Here is a 24244-nt window from a genome sequence, read left to right on the forward strand (position 1 = left end):
TGTAATAAATTGCTACACTGACATCAGAATCTTAATTTTGAATGGATCTTACTTCGGAAGAGATTCTTTTTAGCATGCCTCCAATAGTGTGGTAAACCCATACTCGCATAGCTGATGTAATAACCTAACATCTTACTCCATGTGTGCAGTGGACGCCATTAGCCAACAAGAGTTCTCTTTTGTATCATCACAAGAGACAAACAGGCGTACTCCTGTATATAAGTACAAATCTGTGTACATATCTATATATAAATCTATAAATATATGTATAGTTCTATAAGAAGTCAATGTGATGCAGAGAAGTGTGTCCGTCTGGGTTGTTCGTCGTGGCAGATCTGTGAAAAGATGACCCTCTGCATGTGACAGGGGCAGTGTATTTTTAATTTTTCCTTCTTTCTTTTGTCTAATCTGTGAATGGACCATGCCACTGTCTCAGCCGCGCGCCGTTCCGCTATTTCAGCTCACATTCCAGAGATCACGGCATTAAGAGCGTCCCTCCTTCATCTGTTTCAAGGACAAGTGCACTGCGTCGGTCTAATACCAAGTGATGTGATCAGTGTTTCGTTTTTTTATTTCGTCACAAAGATGTTGATACTTACGATGATAACGGTTACAATAATAGCCTTGCACTTTACTTGCACTATTTAAGTTTGATTCCGATGTTATTTATTGTGCTGTTGGCAAGAGGCATGTCTGATCATTCCGTTATATCAGGTTTTCGCTAATCGATCATCCCTTTTTAGTCGGTGATCTCAACAATGTTTTTTTTTCCCCTTGAAAAGATTTATTGCATGTGGAGAGCACAAGGTCCCATTCGATTCTAGAACTTGTCATTTTCTCTCGTTCCTTATTTCTTTTAGCACGTTTTCGAGCATAGCTACTTGCTTATTTCTTTAAATAATCCTCTCGTATTAAAAGAGAGATGTTTGCTATTGAACAAATCACTGCCAAACTGAATCAACCTTCTCATGAAATATCAACTGCCCGATTTATGCGGACAAGCGAGTTTGTTTGTGCTCTCGCAGGCACAAATGGTTTTCATGGCCTAGCTTTTTTCTCTCTTTCTTTTTATTATGCTGTTTTAGTTTGCCAAAAAATGAGGAGGGCTGGACGGAGATGAAGAGGGAAACAGATGGTGGATGTCACCGTTTCCTCTCTGTCTGCTCGTCTGACCTTCACTGCTGGAGTGTCCCATGTTTTTGCCTTATTTAATTTGTGTTTAGTGTGTACGTTTAGGTGTTTCAACTTGAAATGAGTTCTGTATGTGTGCTTCAGAATGTACCTGATATAGTGCTGTATTCACGCTAAACTATTCAAGTTGAGAGCACAGGGCTGAATACAGACTTTAAGCACTTAGTCACTACCGTTTGGAAAAAAGAAGAAGCTGTAAATAGGATTTGTTTTAAAAAAGAAGTTTCTACAGCTAACCAAAGGCTATATTTATTTGACCAAAACTGCAATATGAGCTGTAATAAACTGTTTTCCATGTAGATATACTTAAAAAACTGATTTGATTCAAATTTCAAGTAGCCTTAAAGGGATATGAAAATTGAAAATACCGCTCACAAACTTGTTAGTTTTTCATTCTTCTGTTGAAAACAAAAGAAGATATTTTGAAAATGCTGGAAACCTTAAAGCATTGACTTCCTTAGGTCTCTGTTTTAACAATCTAGATACAAAGGGGCCTGTCCGAATAAACTTTAGCTATTTTAAGGAGAGAAAAATACGCTTTGCGCCATGGCCCATGGTCTAACAGGGTTGTGCTGATTCTCTTAAGTTATGGGTGTGTTTTGAGTATAACATGCATTAAACCAATCAGAGTCTCATCTCTGTTGTGTCGCGCCGTGGAGCAATTGTTATTTATATGGTGGACTTGAGTGGAAAAACTGAACGTTTCGCTAGCGAGAAATACTCCATTCGGCCTCTTTACTTTTCCTTTTTACTCCTTTACTTTCGTGGAACAGAAAATTGTTGTACTCATTCCACTGAAGACATACGTTAGCCTACATATTTAATTTCGTTTGTTAGGCGCAAAGATTTGTATCAAAACTATTTCTAAATTCAGTTCTAATTTCCAGCAAACAAATAAATGAAAAATAATAACAAAGTGTGCTCAAAAAACTGTGTTACTGTATATCCAAATACATGTCCTATTTCTATGTCCATGGTGATGCATAGGTCATAAAAGTCTACAGATGTTGTTTGATAGACTTGACAGATGACAGACTCGGTTTTATTAAAACAAATATAAATATGCATATAATAAATAATAATATTGACATATATAATAAAAATGTATGAAGAAGGCATAGAGGTAGCATTTTTTTATATTAAAAATAATTTTTGTAACATTTTAATGCTTTGATTTTTTTCATATGTAAAGATATTTGTGTATTGCTGTACATCCTGTGTGTATTAAGCGTTTGAACCTGCATAGGTCTATAACGCGCTCTGCACTGCACTGTAGACTTGCTTTTTTTCAGAAAAGCAACGTGCCAACAGTGCGCCTTAACACATCTTCTTCATAGACTGACACACCCATGAGTCCACAAAGTAGAGCAAATGGATTTGCTGTTTAAACAACGTGGTGCAAAATTTGAAAATTAGGGTTGCGCTGGTCTGAAAATAGAAACTAATCGTGCCAAATACGTCTTGCGCCTTTTTGCTCCGGGTGTATAATAGGGTGCATAGTTTTTGTTTTTCCTACTGTTGGAGGTCAATGGTTTTTCAATCAATTTTAAGTATCTTCTTTTGCGTACAACAGAATGAAGAAACTCAGAAATGTTTGGAACCACTTGGGTGCGCGTAAATTGTGAGTTATCATTTTATGTGAACTATCTCTTTAAATCTTGTCTTAAGTGTCACATGATCTTTCAGAAATGTTTTCATATGCTGATTTGCTGCTCAAGAAGTGTTTCTCATTATTAGTGATAATTATTTACTGCTATTTTTGAATAATTGGAAAAGTTTATGATAATTAATGCTGTCATTCTTTGATGAATATCGACTGAAAATGTATAGTTTTAAATAATATATGAAGTAGAAACTTTTTGCTAATAATGATAACATTGGTGATGATTGCTGAAGGACCATGTGACAAGACTGCAGCTTTGATTCACAGGAGTAAATTCAATTCAAAACATACAGTGCTCAGCATAATTGAGTACACCCCATTATGAAAATGAATATTTTTCTCCATTTCTCTGTTAATATAGGCAATGTGATTCAATGCATTTAAACAAAACAGATTTATTAAACAGATATATTTATTAAATTAAACTTTTAGTCATCAAACATATTTAGAAATTTAAAGAAACCATTAAATTCAAGTAAATATTGCAAGTAAAAAAATAAAATAATACAATATTCCAACAAAATATTTCATTTGTTTTACTTCTCTTGATTTTTCTTTATTTATTTTTTTATTTTTTTTAAATTTGTATTGAATATTTTTCGATAACACATAAACTTGGGTGAACTAGTCATTGAACCGTTATCATAAGTTATTTTGTTAGATAAGCTCCAGATCTGGCTTCAGTACTGACTAATCTAATGTATATGCACACATATATTATTGTATAGCTTCCTATTAAAGATATGAATTTAAAAGACAGATTTGTGTGGGGTGTACTCACATATGCTGCAATGTATATTAATATAGAAGACAGTTATTATTCGAAATGATAATACTAAATATTACAGTTTTTATTGCATCTTTGATTAAATGCCACGTTAGCAAGCAGAAGGACAAATGTCAGCATTGCTAAACTTAAAACAGGTAGTGTACATAAAATGTACAGCGACAGAAAACTACCAAGCTAAAATGAAGGAGGAAATGCAATACACTTTTAAAATGATTTTATCAAAGTCTTTTCTTACCAATTGCCCAAATTTCTGTAGTAGATGCACGCTAGTTTGCAAATCTGTTAAATATTGATGCCCTCTTTTCTATTTTAATGCATTGGCAGCCATGATTTGAAGGAACCAAAAGAAAACTGTTCGGTATGTTTTTTTGTTTGTTTTTTTTTGTATTGTAAACATGGGGCCAGATCTAAGGTGTAGTATGGGTGATTTCTACCAGTTCCTACTGTTGTGGGAGGGAACATTTTCAAAAGTGATGTAATGGTCGGAATACTCTTTCTTTATAAGTTAAGGGGTTCTAGAGTTGCTAGTTGAACATACTTGCATTGTCCGATCGTCATGTGTTTTTAATCACTTAACTGTTTTGTCTTATCTGTTGCCAAATTATATTTGATGTTTGCTGTTAAATGCCGGAAAAAAAAAAGAATACGGAAAAAAATGTGATGATACCAAAACATGCAAGCGTTTTGTTTTTAAGAATGCTATTTAAGAACATTAAAAAAACAATTTATGACTGTTTTGCTTAATTCGTGGTGTTCCTTCACCCACTCTAACTGGTACTGATGCAATAAATGATAGGGATGCATGATATTTCAGGTTTTAAACTCAAAATATGTTTCTATTATTATGTTATTATTGTGTATCGTTTTTGCATTATATTTATAATATACTGTATTGTACAATTTAATATTCAGGCACAGTGGGTAGCACGATCACTTCACAGCAAGAAGGTCTCTGGTTCGAGCCTCAGGTATGTCAGTTGGCATTTCTGTGTGGAGTTTGCATGTTCTCCCCGTGTTTGTGTGGGTTTGCTCCGGGTGCTCAGGTTTCCCCTACAAGTCCAAAGACGTGATACAGGTGAATTGAGTAAGCTAAATTGACTGTAGTGTATGAGTGTGAATGAGTGTCTATGGATGTTTCCCAGTGATGGGTTGCAGCTAAAAGGGCATCCGCTGCGTAAAACATATGCTTGATAAATTGGCAGTTCATTCCGCTGTGGCGACCCCAGATTAATAAAGGGACTAAGCCGAAAATAAACTGAATGAATGAATTTAACATTCACTTAACATCTTTAAAATGCTATATTCTATATCATTTAATATTTTTCTTAAATCCAGTATCTATTATAATATTGTAATGACTACATTATTATTATTTAAATAACACACGCTATCTGTAAGTCTTTATTTCACAAATTATGACACAGAACCAAACAAAACAAATGTTTAGAAACAACATGTTGTGTATACAAAAGATGAGTATCTCCCTCCAGTATATTTGTTGTTGTTGTTGCTTTGTTTGCCAAGTCTAAAAGATAGAATTAATTTAAATGCAAGCTGAAAATATACACTCATCAGCCACTTTATTAGGTACACCTTACTAGTACTGGATTGGACCCCCTTTTGCCTTCACAACTGCCTTAATTTGTGGAATAGATTTAACAAGGTACTGGAGTAATTTGTCAGAGAATTTGGTCCAAATTGACATGATAGCCTGGCACCAACAACCATGTCACATTCAAAGTCACCTAAATCCCCCCTTTTCCCCATTTTGATGCTCAGTTTGAACTGCAGCAGTTGGACAGGTGTTCCTAATAAAGTGGCCAGTGAGTGTAGTCATTGCATGAAGTTTTTAAAAAGTTCATTTTTTCTAGCTGTCATATAGCTGCCAATAGGGAATTGGTTGAATTTACTTAAATATTTTTTTTTCAAAGCAGATTAATATTTTTTACTCATTTATAAAAAATTGTAAAGGGGACCTATTATTCCCCTTTTTAAAAGATATAAAATAATGCCCCTGAAGTGTGTATGTGAATCTCAGCTCAAAATTCCCCACAAATAATGTTTTCTAGCTCTCTTAAACTGCTCCTTTAAGGCTTTGATCCTATATGTGCCATTTTGGTGGCTGCCGCTTTAAATTCAAATGAGATTGTGCTCTTATCAAAAGAGGGTGGAGCTATAAATGCCTATGTGTCAGCATAGTGGCAGATTTAAAAACAAGACTAATGACTAATGATGGGCGGGGCTTTCCTCCTATGATGACACTACAAAGGGAGAATGTCTCCCTTTAATATTCACATACTGTTGCCACACAACTGTGTTTAAACATTTCTCTTCAGCCTTTTTATGTTATATGTTTAGCTTTTCAAGTAAATGTATGTTATTTTAAGAATCCGCACCGAAAGATGATACATATTGACTGAGAAGAATAAGTTTTGCAGTGTGGTCAGAAGATACAGTAACAGTAATTTTCACATTCTAGTGACTTAGAGAGAGAGAGAGAGAGAGAGAGAGAGAGAGAGAGAGAGAGAGAGAGAGAGAGAGAGAGAGAGAGAGAGAGAGAGAGAGAGAGAGAGAGAGAGAGAGAGAGAGAGAGAGAGATCAACTCAGCCCTTAAGCTACATTTTTGGTCAAATAAAAGTACTAGAGAGCTGATCAAAGTTGTACTTTTAAGCTTTAAAGTGTTGCTAATTGCTAAGACTTTTACATTCAGGCCAAATTGATATATCATATTTCATTTAATTAATCATTCTATTCTTTCCTTAGTCTTAAGTCTTACATTTTGTTTGCAGAAACACTGAAGTAAAATTTCATAAACCATTTCATCAGTTAGAAATAATAAAAATAATAAAATCAGAAACAAAACTCCACATTTGAAATAAAAAAAAAGTCTTGGAACAAATGTAAAACTCTTGACATTGAGATGTGTCGCCGTGTCCTGCAGCAGTGAGATTATTACAGCTCTCTGTTCTTCAATGATCGTAGCATGATAGAAGTTATCAGTAACAGCACTCCCGATGCTCTGAAGACCCTTTTATCTTTGTTTCCTGATATGTATTATCTTAACTACTGTGCCCTTCCTGCTTCTGTAGGTCACTGTCCCGATAGAGCCGTCCAACAGGTTATGTGTGACTGTGCTGTACTATTACCATTTCATTACAGGGTTAATATCAAAACAGGTTCTCACAAAGGTTATTTTTGTAAACAGAAACTGAAACTAAGGCTAAAACTATTAATCAAAAAAACATTTTCTGAAATTATTTACAAATAAATAATGAAATGAATAAATAAATATAACTAAATGAATAATGAAACAAACACTAGTTATTAAAAAACTGGCAACACTTTATAATAATTACACATTATGAATAATCTATTAAGCATTAGATTCATTATCTGTTAAGCATTAACTCTACATTAATAGATGTTAGTAGGCAGTTTATAAATACACCTACAAATGCTGTAATCTTGACTTCTTTGACATTTATAATGTGCTTTATAATTGCATTTTCATACTTTATTACTTATTAACAGTACTAAATGAAGTGTTGCATTATTTACTAACCATTTCTATTTAAAAAAATAGTGGCTTTTACAATTGGTCAGAATGAGTTAGTAAACCATTAATAGAGCATACAAATCAACATTTTTTTATTATTCAGGCATATACTAATAGTTAAGATGTATGTTAATAAACGCTTTATTACCTCAACCTCATCCAGTTTTGTGACCTAATCTAAAGTGAGGACTCTTTATGCTTCATATTCCTTATAATATAATATATCCCTGTTTTCACTGGCACCTTCCGGCAAGCACTTCAGGCTCCCCCTGACAACAACAGCAGACTGAGGAACAGCTTTTTCCCCAGAGCTGTCTCCCTTCTGAACTCTGCCCCCCACTGACTCTTCTGAGTCACCCCCCTCTCCTCTAACTTACACTCCTCACAATCACTGCACTGTTTAACATTTTGCGCATTTAAAATCTGCACATATTCATTGCACTGATTCACTTATTTGCACTGTACATACCCACTGCACATGGACATCTGTAATTATATACACACCCACTGCACATATACATTTGCAATTATGTTTATCTATCTGCACACTTCTGATTATTAATAGCAATCTGTACATATATTCATTTATTGTAAATCTCTGTTCATAGCTAATACAACCTGTATATAATGTTGATAGTTCATCCATCTGTAAATATCACTATAGTTTTTCTATAACTGCACTTTATAACTTATACCTGCTGCTACTGCACTGCTGGTTAAACCTAAACTGCAATTCGTTGCCTTGTACTTGTACATGTGTAATGACAATAAAGTTTAATCTAATCTAATAAATAACAATTAAAGACTCAGTATCAAATGAACAATTAATGTTTGCAATCTTATCTAAAAAAATAAAATTACTGTAAACTTTAAACATTACAGAACAACAGGAGTGTCAACATACAATTAAAACTAAATACAATTAAATAAAATTGAATTAAACAACAATTTAACAATATAATACAACATTTCAAAGTCATTTAGCGAGTAATTTTATTGTACACAAGATCGCAAAGATTTATTTTTAATTTCATACAGTTTTATTTGTGTATCGTCAAATGAATATAAATGAAGTCATTTATTTTATTTTGTCCTATTTAGAATAGAACTGGGCCTTAAATAGTCATTTATAAGGGATTTATAAAGCATAAATAGTTCTCACTTTAGGTCACAAAACTGGATAAAGTTTAATTAAAGTTTAATAAAGCGTGTATTAACATACAAAATAATTATTAGTATATGCCTGAAAAAACAAGATATATGAATGTTTTTTTGAATGGTTTATTAATCTATTACTTTTTGTAAATGTAAAAAGTTTGTAAAGGATGCAATACGTAATGAAAAAATAATAATTCAAGTATAAAAATACAATCAAGCACATTATAAAAGTGGCTTTAAGTCAAGAATAGAGCATTTGTAGCTGCAGTTATAAACTGCTAACTAATGTCTATTAATGTAAAGTTAATAGTAAACAGACAATGAATTCACTATTTGCAAATGCTTAATAAATGATTCATAGTGTGTAGTTATTATAAAGTGTAACCAAAAAACTTTTAATTAAAGTAGTAATCAGCACATATTAATAATTGTTTTCAGCGTTAATAAACACTCAACCTGCTGTGGAAAATCTGACCTGTGGCTATTTATGGAAATATGGAGTTTACCCATAACATGTCCATGGAGCTACAGCTAAAGAAAAAAAAAACAGCCAAATGTTTATGTAGGCAAAATATGCCTGACAAAAAATGCAAACTAAGTACGCTGAACTATATGTCATGTTATGAAATCAAATAAGATCATAATGTTCTGTTATAATTAATAATTATTTCTGAATGTTTATATATATATATTATTTTTTATTTTTACTTTTGTACAATTTGGATTTGGATTCATTTTATACTATTATTGTTTTTGTTTATTAAAAGACATTATGCAAAATATAAACTGTGCATTAGGGTTCCCATATACAGTGCTTAGCAAATAAAGTACACAAATCTATCTTTTAAATTCATATCTTTAACAGGAAGCTACACAATACTATATTTGTGCTTATATATCATGTAATAAGTCGATACTGAAGCCAAATCTAAAGCATATCTAACAAAACTTACGATAACGGTCCAAAAACTAGCACACCCATATGTATGTTGTTTTGCAATAAAAAAAAATATTAATAAAAATTGGATGTTTATATAATGTTCTTATTGCATTTGTATGTTCTGTGTTCTAAAATTGCAATAAAAATGTATATGTTGTAGAAAAATATTAAATACAAATTTAAAAAAAGAGCAAAAATCAACAGAAGCAAAAGAAATAGAAAAATTGTTGAATTTATTACTTTTTTTTTGCAATATTTAGCACGAGTTTAAATGTATTATCTTTACATTTCTGAATATGTTTGGTGACTAAAATATTATTTTAATAAATATATCTGTTTAATAAATCTGTTTTGTTTAAATGTACCAAAATACATTGCCTATATTCACTGAGAAATGGAGAAAAATCGAAATGAATTGTACTCAATTATGCTGAGCACTGTATATTACGTGCCCGTAACTACTGTTTACTTGCATCAAAAAATAAACACAATGTTCTTAATGTATAGCAGAACACTTCTGGTGCTTTTGAGGTGGGATAGGGGAGGGCTAGGGACAAGTATGGTGGTATGGGTAGGTTTAAGGTTGGGTTAAGGTGTAAGGGATGTTCAACAGTGTAATCAGTTGTAATTCCATGCAGGTATTGAATCAATCGTAAAAACATGTATTTACACAATGATTTATGTCAATATAAGCACAAATGAATTAAGGTCACCTAATATAAAGTGAGACAGCATTATGCTTTGCTCTATACTGGAAGGGTCCTGTTATCTCTGATAAACTATAATTAAAACAACTACATAGAAATCCATTCACAAAATAAAAACTTCACTTAAAACTAATAAAACATCAATGGAACTAAACTGAAATTAATATTTTTAAAAGTACAAACAAAACTATAATAATCTCATCTCATTCTTGCACATTAAACTCATGAAACTCATGAAAGAAGAGTGATAACATAAAGGAGATCCATTTACTTTATTGTATAGCAGGCACTTTACAATGATCCCCACTTTTCCCCTTTGGTGTACATCACTGGTTCCATTATTAAATCTCTGCACAAAAATCAATGTATGGGACCAAAGATGTGAAATAAAATAAGAAAATAAAACAGATTAATTCTTTTTTTTTTTGAGCACAGAAAACACTTCAAACCAAACAACAACCGCATATGTTTCACATTCACCTGACTGTAAAAGTGTTGCTCTCGGCACACACAAACCAGAACCGTTCTGTCTTTTGTAGTACTTCGCCCCCCCAACCCCACACACAAAAACCACTGACTGAAATCTTTTTTTTTTTTTTTTTTTTTTGACGCCAGTATATCATAGATTAATTTATGATGTATTGGCATATGAATGTCACTTCACTTTTACACAAGCATTTATATATATTTTTTCAGTTTGAAATGAGTGCTTCGGTCTTTCTCCACCGTTTACCGTTCATTTTGTTCCTCATCAAGACAGTAGCATTCAAAACAGTGTTCTCTTATTCTTCTGTCCAGTAACAGGCAAACCTGCCTTGTGTCCTCTGGGTCTCTGGGCGACATTATTTCCAGGTCCTGTCGGGTGGTCATACAGACTTTCTGGCTGTCATAACGCGAACTATACAGCCCAGTCCTCCAGCAGCAAATACCTGAGGTTCAAGACAGGAAAGCTTTCAATAACTATGATTTGTTGATTTTACCAAAGTACAGTTTAAACAGTCATTTTGTGAAATATTACCTATTACAGTACCTTTTAAAGAACTGATCTGGCATCACAGAAACATTCAAATACAAACTCTTAACTTAATAAATCTTGAATATTAATTTTAATAATATTTATTTTTAATAATATTATTTTTCTTTACATTTTTTAAATCATTCTGCAATATTATAAAGAAATAATTTGTTCATTTTTTCTGCCATATCATCGAACCAAAATCAAAACAAACATGATAATGTCTTACAAGGATGTTTACAGGAATAAGAGATTGAAATTCAACACCAAAAGAGGTGGTCCACAGCGTATTTATAAAGCTTTGCTGTGTTTAGAAGATGCAAAGCAGTGTGTGCTCATGTTTCACTTGTAGACAATCAAGTTATTTTTCATATATCTTACTTTGATTATATACTGCTACTCAGCTAACATAAAAACATATTTCCTAGTTCCTCCAAAAGGCCCGCCCTCAAGAGGCTCTGATTGGTCAGCTAACAATGTGCTGTGATTTGCGGATTGGCTCCACGTCACTCCTCTACTGACACTGCAGTGCTGCTAAAGATAGTGGCTGTCTACAGCAGTTTTGACTGATAAAAATGAATTTGTAGTTAAATTGTTTTTGGGTGACAAATAGCATTTTCTGTTGTTTACGTCCTCGCTACAACATACCGTTAACGCTAGAAACTGTGCCTGTAGTTGATCAATTTTAACAAATAAAAACACTGACAGGTTGTGACTCACAATCCACAGCTTCGTCTGTTGGAGGAGTTTCAGCCGAATACAGCACTGAACTGGGAGAGATTCTGAAAGTTCTCCTTTGTCAAATGCTAGCTATATCTTTTTAAATTATAGTTCTCTGGAACATAATTAAAATTAAACTGTAAGCACTTCTCTTTTTGTGTTGTGTCCTTTAGAAACACAGAAACAGTAGAAGCTATGTGGAAATAGCAGCATTTGAAAGGCATTTTAGCTTTTTCTGCTTTAACATTAAAGCGCCTCTGGCCACGCCCCTTCGCTGCGCGAGGTGTGTGTAAGGTGAATGCATGTAACTGGAAGCCCTTGTGATCTCACTAGCCCGGATGTATTTTTTGTAGTCCCCAAATTTGTTCGCTGTAGGCTTTGCTAAGCTAAGCTAACTATGCAAAAGCCTTGCACTGAACTTTGAGTGTCTAACACTGAAAGATGTTGTTTATGTTCACACATCTACTAAAGTTTAAAATATGAGATCGCATCAGACCACTCCTTTAAGACCTTTTAAGACCTCATCACCGCTTCAGGTTTCAACCAATTCATTGCTGACATTTTAACTTGAAGTATATTTACTAAATACTGCAGGAAACGAATCCTAAACTAAAACTGTATTTATATACTGAATAAAAATGCTAATCCAGCAGGTAGTGCCTTTACAGCAGCAGGAATAAGTGTTTCCCTGTTACTGCAGTTAACAAAGCAGCGTGATGTCAAATCTAGCAGAATTTTTATTATTTCGTAAACTACACAGCATCCCAATATTAAAAGATTAAATTCAGATATACTTTAGCATACTGATACTGAATTTAAAACCTTTTAAAATAGCATTTAAAACGTTTTAATGCTTTTTAAGGATCTTCAATTTCTCCAAGTTAATTTATCAATGTTTAATACATTTTAAGACCCCGCGGACACCCTGCTTACGATACGGTAATGGGCTAGTTAGGTTTTTTTATTATTTTTTTTTAAAACAACTGAAATAATTTGTAATAATAATGTAATATATCTATCTTTATATTAAGTTATATTATTATATCATTTTACTTCTATACTTTTACGTTGCATTTGCTCTTTTACGTTCATTTGTAAAATTAGTGAGCTTATTTTCTCAATAATAAATTGAAAGTAAAGGCCCAAACATAAACACACACTTACACACTCCCCACAAAAATAACAAGACAGTGTTCAAATGTGGACAAAACAAACAAATTAACGCTCCAGGTGCACAGTGAAATGTAACTCTGGATCACAAAACCAGTCATACTGTAAGTGTCAGATTCTGAAGTCATCTGAAAGCTGAATGAATAATTTTTCATTGATGTATGGTTTTCAGGACAAGATGCAACTATATTCCTGAAAATTTGAATTTTGAGGGTTAAAATAAAGCAAAACATTGAGAAAATTACTGTTAAAATAGTTCAAGTTAGATTCTAATTAATCCACATTACTAATACAAAGTTGAGTTTTGATACATTTACCGTAGGACTCTTTAAAGGGCACCTATTTTACCCCTTTTAGATTTAAGATAAGTCTTTTACATCTCCAGGGTGTGTCTGTAAAGTTTAGCTCAAAACATCCATCAGATTATATATTTTACCTTTGTGTATATTGGTAATTTGAGCTGTTTTGACTTTGTAGCTGTTTTTGATACCTGTGCCTTTATTGGAAATAAGCTGGTGCTTCCTGCCCACTGTTCCCAGATGTGTGTCAGAGCCAAAAGAGACAGGTGTAGCTTATCTTGCTGCATCTCACGCATAAGCAGCACAGTGACAGACAAGAATGAAGCAGATATCCCTCACTACAGTAAGAACTATACCAACGGTGATTTGATGTATTTGTATGGATATCTGTTATGTTAATGTACAAAATTAACCTGATTTAAATCTGTAAACCAGAATTGAAGCATCATCTTTTAAAATTGTACTGACATGCGGCTGTGGTGAAGAATTACGAAGCGATTTTACTGTCTTTTTAACAAACATGCACTGTTTTAGAAATGTTTTAAACTTGGAAAACTCATTCTTGAGGTGCTGCTGATCACAAAGAGCTGAACAGATCTTTTAATCTCAGTTGCTTTGTGCACGTCCTGTCTTGTTGATACGAGTATACGAGTTACTATAGAGACATGTTAATATGTGGCTGTCAATCAATTTAGTGGGTGGGGAAACCTCACTCCTTCGTCACATTGTGGTGGGCCTCAACATGGGAGGGATTTGGATCCTATTTTAAAAAAAGGAGACTTACTGCCTTTATATCATCCAAATATGACTGTGGACCTACACACAATTATACCTACACACAATTCGGTCCAAACAGCTTTCAAAACATGATTTTCATCATAGGTACCCTTTAAAAATGCCTTCATGGAACATGATCTTTACTTGATATTCAAATTTTTGGCATTGAAAGAAAAAATATATATAATTTTGACTCATACAATGCATTTCTGACGATTCCCACAAATATATCCGTGCAACATAAGACTGCTTTTGTGGTCCAGGGTCACAAATGCGCCTCTGTTGTCCATTTGTCATCTGACTGATCAAAACACATCCTAATAGGAAGAGTTTCTTCAATTTATTCTTGATATTTTCCTTCATTTGCCAAAAAAGTCTTCATTGGCAGATTAAGTGGAAAATTCACACATTACTACTCATCCTTGTGTGGCTTCAAACCTTCATGAGTTTCATTTTCTGTTGAACATAGAAGATATTTAAAGAATGCTGGTACCAATTGACTTCCACAGAAGATCAAAAATGATCTTATTCGTTGTTGTTCAACAGAAGAAAGAAACCCATATAGGTTTTGAACAAATATGAGTAAATGATAACTGAATTTCCATTTTTGGGGGAACTATCCCTGTAATACATCCTGCAGAAACCCTGTTTAAAATATATAATAATAATAATAATAATAATAATAGTAATAAAATACAGCAAACAATCGATAGCTGGGATTTACCTTTTCGTGCCACTGCAACAATATGGCACTGCTATTGTCTGTAGGCTTCTCAAAGCCTTTGTAGATGTACTTCATGAGAAGATCAACGCTGTTCTTGTCGAGAGATTTAACAGCAGGTTCAATATCGCTGCTCTTAAAAGACGTCAGAACCCTGAATACCACCGTCTGTGCTCTTTCCTGAGAAAAGAAAACACAGGAGGGAATCTGTATATCAATCAGCTGTGCAATATGAGCATGCAGAAGAGAATTTACCTTTATTGCTGGGTTCTTGCTGTGGATTGGAGGATTCCTAAGAGCAATGTGAAGAGCTGACATTGTGTCCCCTGTGCATTACAGATGGTTAAGGAAGACATAGATAGTTTAAGTTACCGTCATACCTACAAATACTGGTAAAAAAAAACTGGCATCGGTAAGATTCATTGATATTTTTTGAGAGAAGCCCTCTGCTTAGCAAGGCTACATTTATTTGATCAAAAATACAAATAAAATTGTGAAATGTTAATTAAAAATAAAATTTCTTACTGATTTTAGCTTAAATTTTCGATTTATTCCTGTGATTTGATGAATTTTGTAAATCATTACTACAGTCTACAGTGTTACATGACCCTTCAAACTCATTGTAACGTAAAGATCTGCTGCTCAAGAAATTTTTTATTAATATTATTTTAAGTATTTTAAGCACCGTTTTTTTTTTTTTTTTTTTTTGAGAAACTGATACAGTGACATTAAAAGGTTTTCAAATTTATTGATCAAGGACACATTAAAAGAGTGAAAGTAAAAACTAGGGCTACAGAATATATCATTTCAGCATCGATATCACAATGTATACATCTACAATAGTCACATCACAATATGCAATGTTGAGTCTGGACTTTAGTTGACCAGGAACTATAGTATTGTATTTAAATACTGAATTAATATGCAATTTATGTGATTTATGGGAAAAAAGGTTTTCTTACTTAAATTATCTAATAATTTAATAGTATAAATATGTACATCCTAAAGCAAAAACAAGATTTGTTGTACCCCACTGGCAGATCATTTTATTGTTTTAAGGACAAAAACTCTTCATTTTGTCTAATTTCTTCTGAAGTTGAAAACAAATCAATATTTGTCCTTGATCTGGGATTTTTTTAGACATTTGAACTACACACAAGACAAAGAAAAGCATTTTTTGCATTGTGATTATTTAATTTCTGTACCTGAATACTGTTAGAGTCCCCAGAAAACCGTCATGCTATTCAAACTATATTGTGACAGTGTATTCATATTGCAATATTTATTGCAGAAAAATTAAAAAATGCAATATCAGATTTTTCCATACATCATGCAGCCCTGGTAAAAACAGTTATAGTCTAAAAAATGTATTTTTAAATAAATGCTGTTATTTTGAGCTGTCTTTACATCAAAGAATCCTAAAAAGTCAAATGAATCTCAATTCCCCAAAAAAAGCATGAAAAATGGTAATGTTTAAACTTAATAAACACAAAAATCATTATTTATGACCGAGTAATAATAATTGATTATAACACCTCAAACCAGCATATTATAATCGTTTCTGAAGAATGAAGTAAATCCAGCTTTTGATAAAAAAAAAAATGTATTAAATTTTAACAATAAAAGTTATTTTAAATGTAAATAATGTTGCACAATATTACTCCTTTTATAGTGTTTGAGATTAAATAATAGGCAATGAGTTCTTCAAAATAACAGAAAATTCATTTCTAATTCCAATCTTTTGATTGGTATAGAGTATATCATACCAGGGAAGCTTTAAACTTCACATGAACTGACATTAGGAGGAAATATAAAATAATAAAACACACGAACGCACACACCCAAGTAGAAATATCCCAAAACAAATGATTCTCTTAGACGGGCCTCAACCATAAGGAACATGGATGATTGATTGTTTGTTATGCTGCAGCTGCTCGCCACTACATTCTCCAACAACTGAATTGACCCACTGCGTTAATATAGATACAGAGATGACTTATCGCTGGTTTCATTTCAGCTTCGGAATTAGATGTCACATTAATATCAACTTTAATCCAACTATTCAAATTTTAGATGCCCTGACCTCAATATTAAAAATAGAAGACCTCAAAACAAAAGCAAAACAGAAAACGGAGTCTCAAGACACTCATTTTCGGTGCCCTTGTGTTCCAGAATATTTCGAGCTTCTTGTCCTCAGATATTCTTTTCTCGTGCTGTGCTGAGGATAGTCCACTAATTTTTGGGATGCAACAAATTTAGTTTCCTCAATCAAAGTGTTGTGAAAAGAGTATTGTAATTCACACCCTAAAATAATCAGCCTTGGAGGACATTATTTGATTTCCTTCAATTAATCTTTTTTGTGGTCGACATATAGTTTATTTATTATATAGATTGAATGAATCATATCTTTTTTCATATTCTAGATTTCAAAGTTTTGATTCAAAAATGACCACAGGATATTTACCTGAGATACTAAAATTCAGGTCTGTTGCTTCTAAAGTCTGCATAAAATCAAAATTGACAATGTTTACTTTGCTAGAACACATTGTTGGTCTTTTGGTGTACAAATAATCTGTGCAAGTTAGTCCCGAGAAAATAAACTGCTTTGGTAATCTTCAATTAAAATTTAAAAATTTGCTTCTGCTCTTGAATGGCAATCCATCTCTGATGATGTCAGTTTGGTGACAGATATTGAGACATGACCATTAAACCATTAGTTTACTGCAAGCGAAAGATTGGAAGAGGAGCAAACCAACCCCCTACTCTATATTCAGTTTCAGTTGGTCAAACAGGAATTGAATTTGCAGCAACTTCCGGTTCTTTTGCCATTTTAAACATCTTTACTGTGTGTTTAAATAACAGTAGCATTTGTTTCAGCATTTGGGGGGAAGGGAATAGGGGTATTTGGCAGGAGTTGGGGTGGCACTGTGTGTTTGTCTAAATAACACAGTTGAGAACCGGGTTAATAATGTCAAGTTCAGACTGCATGACTTTCAAAGTAGTCTTGTCACAGATGTTTTCACACTGCATGACTATCTGGGCTTGCGTTTTGTCGCTGCTGTGTTTACACTGCAAGATGGATCGGCGACAGGGGCTTTCACATTGCATGACTTTACAATAGGAAGAATCGCTGACAACTTTGGCCAAACTCGCAGCCAAAAACATCTAGTATATATTTTGTTATTAGGCTAACTACATAACGAGAAAGAATGGGGTAGAAAATGTACATATTTGCTCACCCGGGTTTAAAGGGAATTAGCAATTCCTCAACTCCTCAACTTTCTTTTTTAGCTTTCTGTATAAAACATCAAACAGACATAGGTGCTTCCGTCAAACCCCCACTAGTTTTTCCACCATTTCTTGGGTCCAAATAAATAATGTCATTTTCAGGCAAAACTCATTTCACACGGCGTGATTTTAATCGCCGACAGCTCCAGATATTTAGCACGGCAAATATCTCACAGGCACTGGCGATTCTCTCAGATCGCGTCTTTGATAGTTCATACTGTGTGATTGTCACTCACGTGCACGAGCACAGATTTGCCTGTGATTTCAGGCATATGTCAGCGATTTCTCAAAACCTGTCGGCGAGTCAAAATCGGGGCTAAAATCATGCAGTCTGAACTCGGCATAACTCTACTGCGATGTTAGTAATGCCGAGTTCAGACTGCGGGATTTTCAAAGTAGTCGTGTCAGATGTTTTCACACTGCATGACTATCTGAACTAGCGTTCCGTTGGTGCTGTGTTTACACTGCAAGATGGATCGACAACACGGGTTTCACACTGCATGACTTTACAATAGGAGAATCGCCGACAACTTTGTCTCGATCTGCAAACTACGTCTCACAATCAAACACATGTGAAGTATATTTTGTTATTAACTCCATAATGAGAAAGAAGCCTTTAGTGAGGTAGAAAACATAATTACTTTGCTCATCTGGCCTTTGAAGGGAATTAGCAATTACTCTTAAACTTTTTTCTTTTTCGAGCCGGTTGTGGTATTACTCTGATGACAAGTCAAACAGAAAAGGATGCTCCTGACAAATTTCCACTAGGTTTTCCTGCGATTCTGGGTTCCAAATAGACAGACAAAAGCCCTTTAAACTTGTCTCCCATCTTCCCGCTGGCCAGCAGATACCCATACTAGTGGATGCTGCTCTCTCACTGGCTGTGGGGAATCGCTGATGTTATTTTCAATCCGAACACATTTCACACGGCATGATTTGAATCGCTGACAGCTCCAGATATTTAGCATGCAAGATATCTCAGGGGTGTTGGCGACTTTGGATTGTCCGAGAGAAATAATATGGTGCATCTGAAATACAGGAGACTCCCGGGAAAAACGGGAGTGTTGACAGGTATGATCTAAAGTCATTTCACTGCATTTCAACACATTTGGAGATAAAATGTTATGGACACATTTTGAAGACTGGAGAATAGAAACTGAAAATCTCCATCACCTCTATCATAACAGAAATTGAATTACCTTTTAAAATATTTTCGCTTAGAAAAGAAAAAGTTACTTAAAAAGGTCATGATGTTGCACAATATATTTATCCTTTCTTCTATCCCATTTCATGAGTGTGGTAAACTCAACAAACTCCTCGGAGAGCATGTAAATCTCCTGAGGGACTTCTTGTTTTCCAAAATGCTGCTTAGTGCTCTGTAATAACACTTCAGCAAGATCAAGCTATATGCATCTGCTTCACTGCACAGAAGAGCTGCTAAACAAGTCAAATACTTGATTCCCACCACTGTCAGACACACCAAAGCTGCATATTCAGCCCTCTCATAACAAAGCCTTCACTGGAAACCCCACTGCCCATACAGAAGGTTAATGAGGACTCATTACAGGTTCGACATGTTCAAATGAGAAATACTGAAACAGTAAATCTCCCAGTTTTTTAGTCAGCTGCTGTACCAAATCAATTCAAGATATGATAAGCAGGAACATACTGAACCTGGTACCACGGTAGAGCAAAGAGGAAGAGGAAGCCCCATGCAAATCACAGGTCTGTGGGCACAATAGGGGTGAAAATGCTTGAGGTGACTGGCCTCAAATATGGAAGTCAAATATTTCATTTCACATCCTGTCAGGACCAAATTGCAAACACCAGTCAGAAAGAGCTGTAACAACAAAACAACCACATTATTAACAACAGCCCTAATGTCGGAGTTTATATTGAGACACATTTCACCTGCACTCACCATGGAGACAATAAACAAATACATATATCACTGAGACAATCATACCATTGTGCTGATCCACCTATGCAGTACTAGGAAACGAGAATGGAAACATGACAATAGCTTGTGGATTCACATCCCTCCTTAACAGGTTTATTACGGTGTGACAATGCAGGTGACTGTTTGCTTCAAATGACTAATACAATGAGCGCAGTGTAACCTAATTGGAAAACTGTGACAAAACAAAGTAGCAGAAATGTCAGGCTGCCCTAGCTCTGAGCAAATGCTCTTGGGAGAAAAAATGAGTTCATTATATATATATATATATATATATAACAAAAGTTGATGCTTGGTTAGTTTGGGTTGGGTTAGACTCACCCTCTTTTACTTACTCAGCCTCAGGGCTTTCAAGTGCTTCAGCAAAACATTAAGGAAGTTTTTTTTTTAACTGAAACTGGTCCTTGGTGATTCATAAAATACAAGTTATGCATGCATTAGGCATGGAAAGAAACAGTTTACAAGGTATACCGCAGTTTGGAAAAGTCATAGTTTTAAAACTGACAAAATTTTCTGCTATACCATTCCTATGGTAAATATAAGATTTTTTATTTACGTTTTTATTTTATTTTTTTCAGGACAACAGTATCACCTGCAGAAAACCCATCCAAAATGCTATTTTAAATGGTAAAAAATCTGTTTTTGAAACTAATGTAGACAGCAAAAGTCAATGATTGATTTTAATTATTTACCCTGACTTGTTTACTGTACCAAAATATTTTAAATGTTTCTCAAAATGAAATAATGTGTTCAAAGGGGTAATAAGCTTTAGGTTTTTAGCCCAGACATTTAAAAATAACATATTTTTGAGCAGTAATCCCAATACCATGAAACAGTGATATTCATATCCAAGGTTATCATACCATCAGAATCTTATACCGGCCCATGCCGAGCATAGATTAAGTGGTATTAAATATATACTTAAAAAAATCAATCCCTGTGGCTCCTGCTACAATGATGAGGGATTAAGTGAATTTATCAGACTGTTAAAAAAACTGGACAAGATTTACAACACATTCAGCTGAATCAACTCAACTGTATAGTTCAGTTGTGCTCAATCCATTACCAGGATGAGCTTTATTAATGTTATATCACCTTTATATTTTCTGACTCTCAAAGTGCTGGTGACTATTTTATGAATCACCAATGGCCAGTTAGGCATGGGATGATGAGCATTTTGTATAATCGCGGTTTGCAAAAGTAAAATTTTCTGCTATCTTAAGGTATGTGTAGGATTTTTTTTTTTATTTACCACTAGAATCTTACACTGGCCCATGCCCAGCATACATTAAGTGGTATTAGAATAGTAATTCCTTTTCTTGTCGGCTTAGTCCCTTTATTAATCCTGGGTCGCCACAGCGGAATGAACCACCAACTTATCCAGCACATTTATACGCAGCAGATGCCCTTCCAGCCGCAACCCATCTCTGGGAAACATCCACACACACATTCACACACACACTCATGCACTACGGACAATTTAACCTACCCAATTCACCTGTACCACATGTCTTTGGACTGTGAGGGAAACCGGAGCACCCGGAGGAAACCCATGCGAACACAGGGAGAACATGCAAACTCCACACTGAAACGCCAACTGAGCCGAGGCTCAAACCAGTGACCTTCTTGCTGTAAGGCGACAGCACTACCTACTGCACCACTGCGTCGCCGGTATTAGAATATATACATACAAGAAAAAATAAATCCCTGTGGCTCCTGATTCGATGTTGAGGGCTTATAAACTGAATATATTAGACTGTTAAAAAAACTGGACAAGATTTACACAAAGTTAAACTGGATCAATTCAGCTGTATAATAGTTAAGTTGTATTTAATGTATCAGCACGACCAGCTATATTAATGTTGTATTACCTGTATATCGTTTGACTCTCAAAGTGCAGATGACTATTTTATGAAAGACCAGTGGCCACAGTATCAGCTGAAAATCTGAAGATTGGAAGTGACCTACATCATGAATGACCTTGGGTGAGTAAATATTTTTTGGGCGAAATATCCCTTTAAATTTATTTTTAAACAGATTTCATTGCTCGCAAAACCTTGCAACAACAATCATTTATAGATCTCAAGTAAAGTTATCATGGCCAAGTTTCATAAAAGTTATGATCACATGTGACCAAATTTTGAATAAGTAACTTATTGAATCAAATAAAATTGCAAAATGCAATGTCCCGCTACATAACATCAAATTAGGGATATTAACGCTAAATGTAATATGTTAAGACGCCGATTGTTTAATTCTACAAATATCATTTATAAAATATAATTGAAAATACCATTACTTAATAATATTTTGTGGAAATCATATAGCAGCTTATAAACTTCAGCATTGAGGCGTTTTTACAAAACAATGCGCTTTTAACTTTTGTAAACAAAGCAGCGCAACCATCACGTCATCAAGCTGAGATACTGTACGGAGCGGGGCGCGCGCTCATGTCACCCGGGGCTCGCGATCGCAGCTCAATCCCTGTTACCGCCGCTCTCACGGTGAAGGATATTGCCTGAGAAGGTTGTCGACTTCCAGCGCATCCGGTCCTTGCTGGTCGGCAGCCTCATCGTGATCGTCCACGAATTTATTCTCGTCGAATTCATCAATGTCCACCTTCCTAAAGCGCGAAGACAGCGTGTTCTTGGCCATCGGGGCCAGTGTCAGTCCGCCGCGGTCCCGTGCCGTCTGTCTCTGCTCCGGGGCGGGATTTCAGCCTCTGCTGCTCTCGTCTGCGTCAGGGACACCACACTGAGTACATCCACAGACGGAAGACTAGATTAATCAAAGGCAGCTGTGTGTTCAGTGTGTTATTCTGGCACTCACGAGCACATGAGCTGTTCCAGTGTACCGATGCAGAGCCGCATATTTATTATGAAAGGTGCGATGGCAAAGCTTGAGTACTACTGCCACCTGCTGAGTGGGAGTCTGTGAAGGGCTCTACTGTTAAAGAAACAGTACACACAATTAAATTTCGGTCAGGAGGCCACAAACTTAAGTCAGTTTACCTTATCATCCAAAATCAAGCAATCCTTTATGAACCTTATTTGACGAATCTGTCATTTCATCCCTTAAAATTGTAAAATACTTTTGTATGGAGCTAGACCAGTCTCAAAAATAACGCATTCACAAAATAAAATTCAGACATGCACAGCACAATTCACATTTACAAAATTAAATTTGTAATTTCAAAACAAAATTCATAAATGCAACACACAGTTTTTGAATTCACAAGTAAAAATGAAAAACATTTTGCCAGATGGATTAGATTTGTTTATTTAAAAATCATGTTTTCAATTTACGAATTAAATTTGTGTATTTAGGAATCTTGCTTTGAACTCACAAATTGAATTTGTGTAGTAATAAGTTGGGTTTTGTATTTTATTTTGCACATGGACCGATCTGGCTCCATACTCTGGTTGTATAACAATATAGCCTTCTGTAAAAGTGCCAAATAAACATTCATTTGTTTGTTCATTTATTCATTCATTCATTTAACCGTCTCTTTAAAGCAATAATATAAAAATAATGTCGGACTTTATAAATCTTTTTTTTTTCATTTAATGCTACTCATTCAAAACATGAATAACAATGTAAGTTAGTAATTGTATAACTGCTTTTACTGAAAAAATGGTCTCTGTGTTTTATTCTGTGAATTTGTGATGAATGTTTTAGGATAATCAAAGTTTTAGGGTAATCTTTTAAATGCAATTGCAACACTATGTATGTTTATTATTAAAGGGATTGTTCACCCAAAGCTAAAATTCTGTCATCATTTACTCATTTTACCTCCACTTGTTCCGAATGAGTTTGAGTTCACAAAAGAAGATATTTTGAGGAGTGTTGGAAAGCAGCAGCTTCCATAGTATTTTTGTTCCTGCTGCAGTTTGTCTATGGCTGCCATCTTCAAACGTTCTTCAGAATTCATGTTTTGTGTTCAATGAAATACAGCTAAGAACCACTTGAGTGTGAGTAAATGGTGGAGAAATTTTCTTTTTTTATGAACTATCCCTTTAGGAAAGAATTGATCTTTTTAACATTTCCCCTTTATGGAGATTATTTCCACATACATGTATTAATTAATTTATTAATTAATTTATTCATTTATACTTCATAACACTGTGTAGCAGGCTATACAACAAAATGTTCCTTTTTCAAACGACTTCAGTCAGTCTCAAATGTAAAGTTTCTTGAAAAGGTGTTAACTAGGCAGGTAAGGTAAAGGTGTGTAAATGTATTTGTCCGCTAGAGGCCGCTGTACGTCACTTAATTCTGCGTCTGCGCAGTCA

General features: G+C 34.4%; 1 protein-coding gene across 2 annotated transcripts; it reads right to left on the reverse strand.

Moving 5' to 3' along the window:
- Positions 1-10258: 10258 nt before the first annotated feature.
- arpc5lb (actin related protein 2/3 complex subunit 5 like b) lies at positions 10259-22831 on the reverse strand. 2 transcript variants are annotated; one of them, XM_087252010.1, is made up of 4 exons: positions 22467-22831; positions 14963-15034; positions 14711-14887; positions 10259-10934 (listed from the first exon to the last, which is right to left on the reverse strand). In XM_087252010.1, the coding sequence occupies exons 1-4, from the start codon at positions 22605-22607 to the stop codon at positions 10872-10874; spliced, it is 453 nt and encodes a 150-aa protein (XP_087108136.1). In that variant the 5' UTR covers positions 22608-22831; the 3' UTR covers positions 10259-10871.
- Between the last annotated feature and the right edge of the window lie 1413 nt (positions 22832-24244).

The sequence above is a fragment of the Danio rerio genome, chromosome 5 (genome assembly GCF_052040795.2).
Source record: "Danio rerio strain M-AB ecotype USA chromosome 5, GRCz13ab, whole genome shotgun sequence".
Lineage (NCBI taxonomy): Eukaryota > Metazoa > Chordata > Actinopteri > Cypriniformes > Danionidae > Danio > Danio rerio.

Bases quoted from the DNA above. Each gene is read 5' to 3' on its own strand.
- arpc5lb (XM_087252010.1), bottom strand. From the start codon at position 22,607: ATGGCCAAGAACACGCTGTCTTCGCGCTTTAGGAAGGTGGACATTGAT. The intron at 14,888-14,962 runs GTAAATTCTCTT...TTCTTTTCTCAG, and splicing joins GCAAGAACCCAGCAATAAAG to GAAAGAGCACAGACGGTGGT. The intron at 10,935-14,710 runs GTAAATCCCAGC...CTTGAACCTCAG, and splicing joins TGTTGCAGTGGCACGAAAAG to GTATTTGCTGCTGGAGGACT.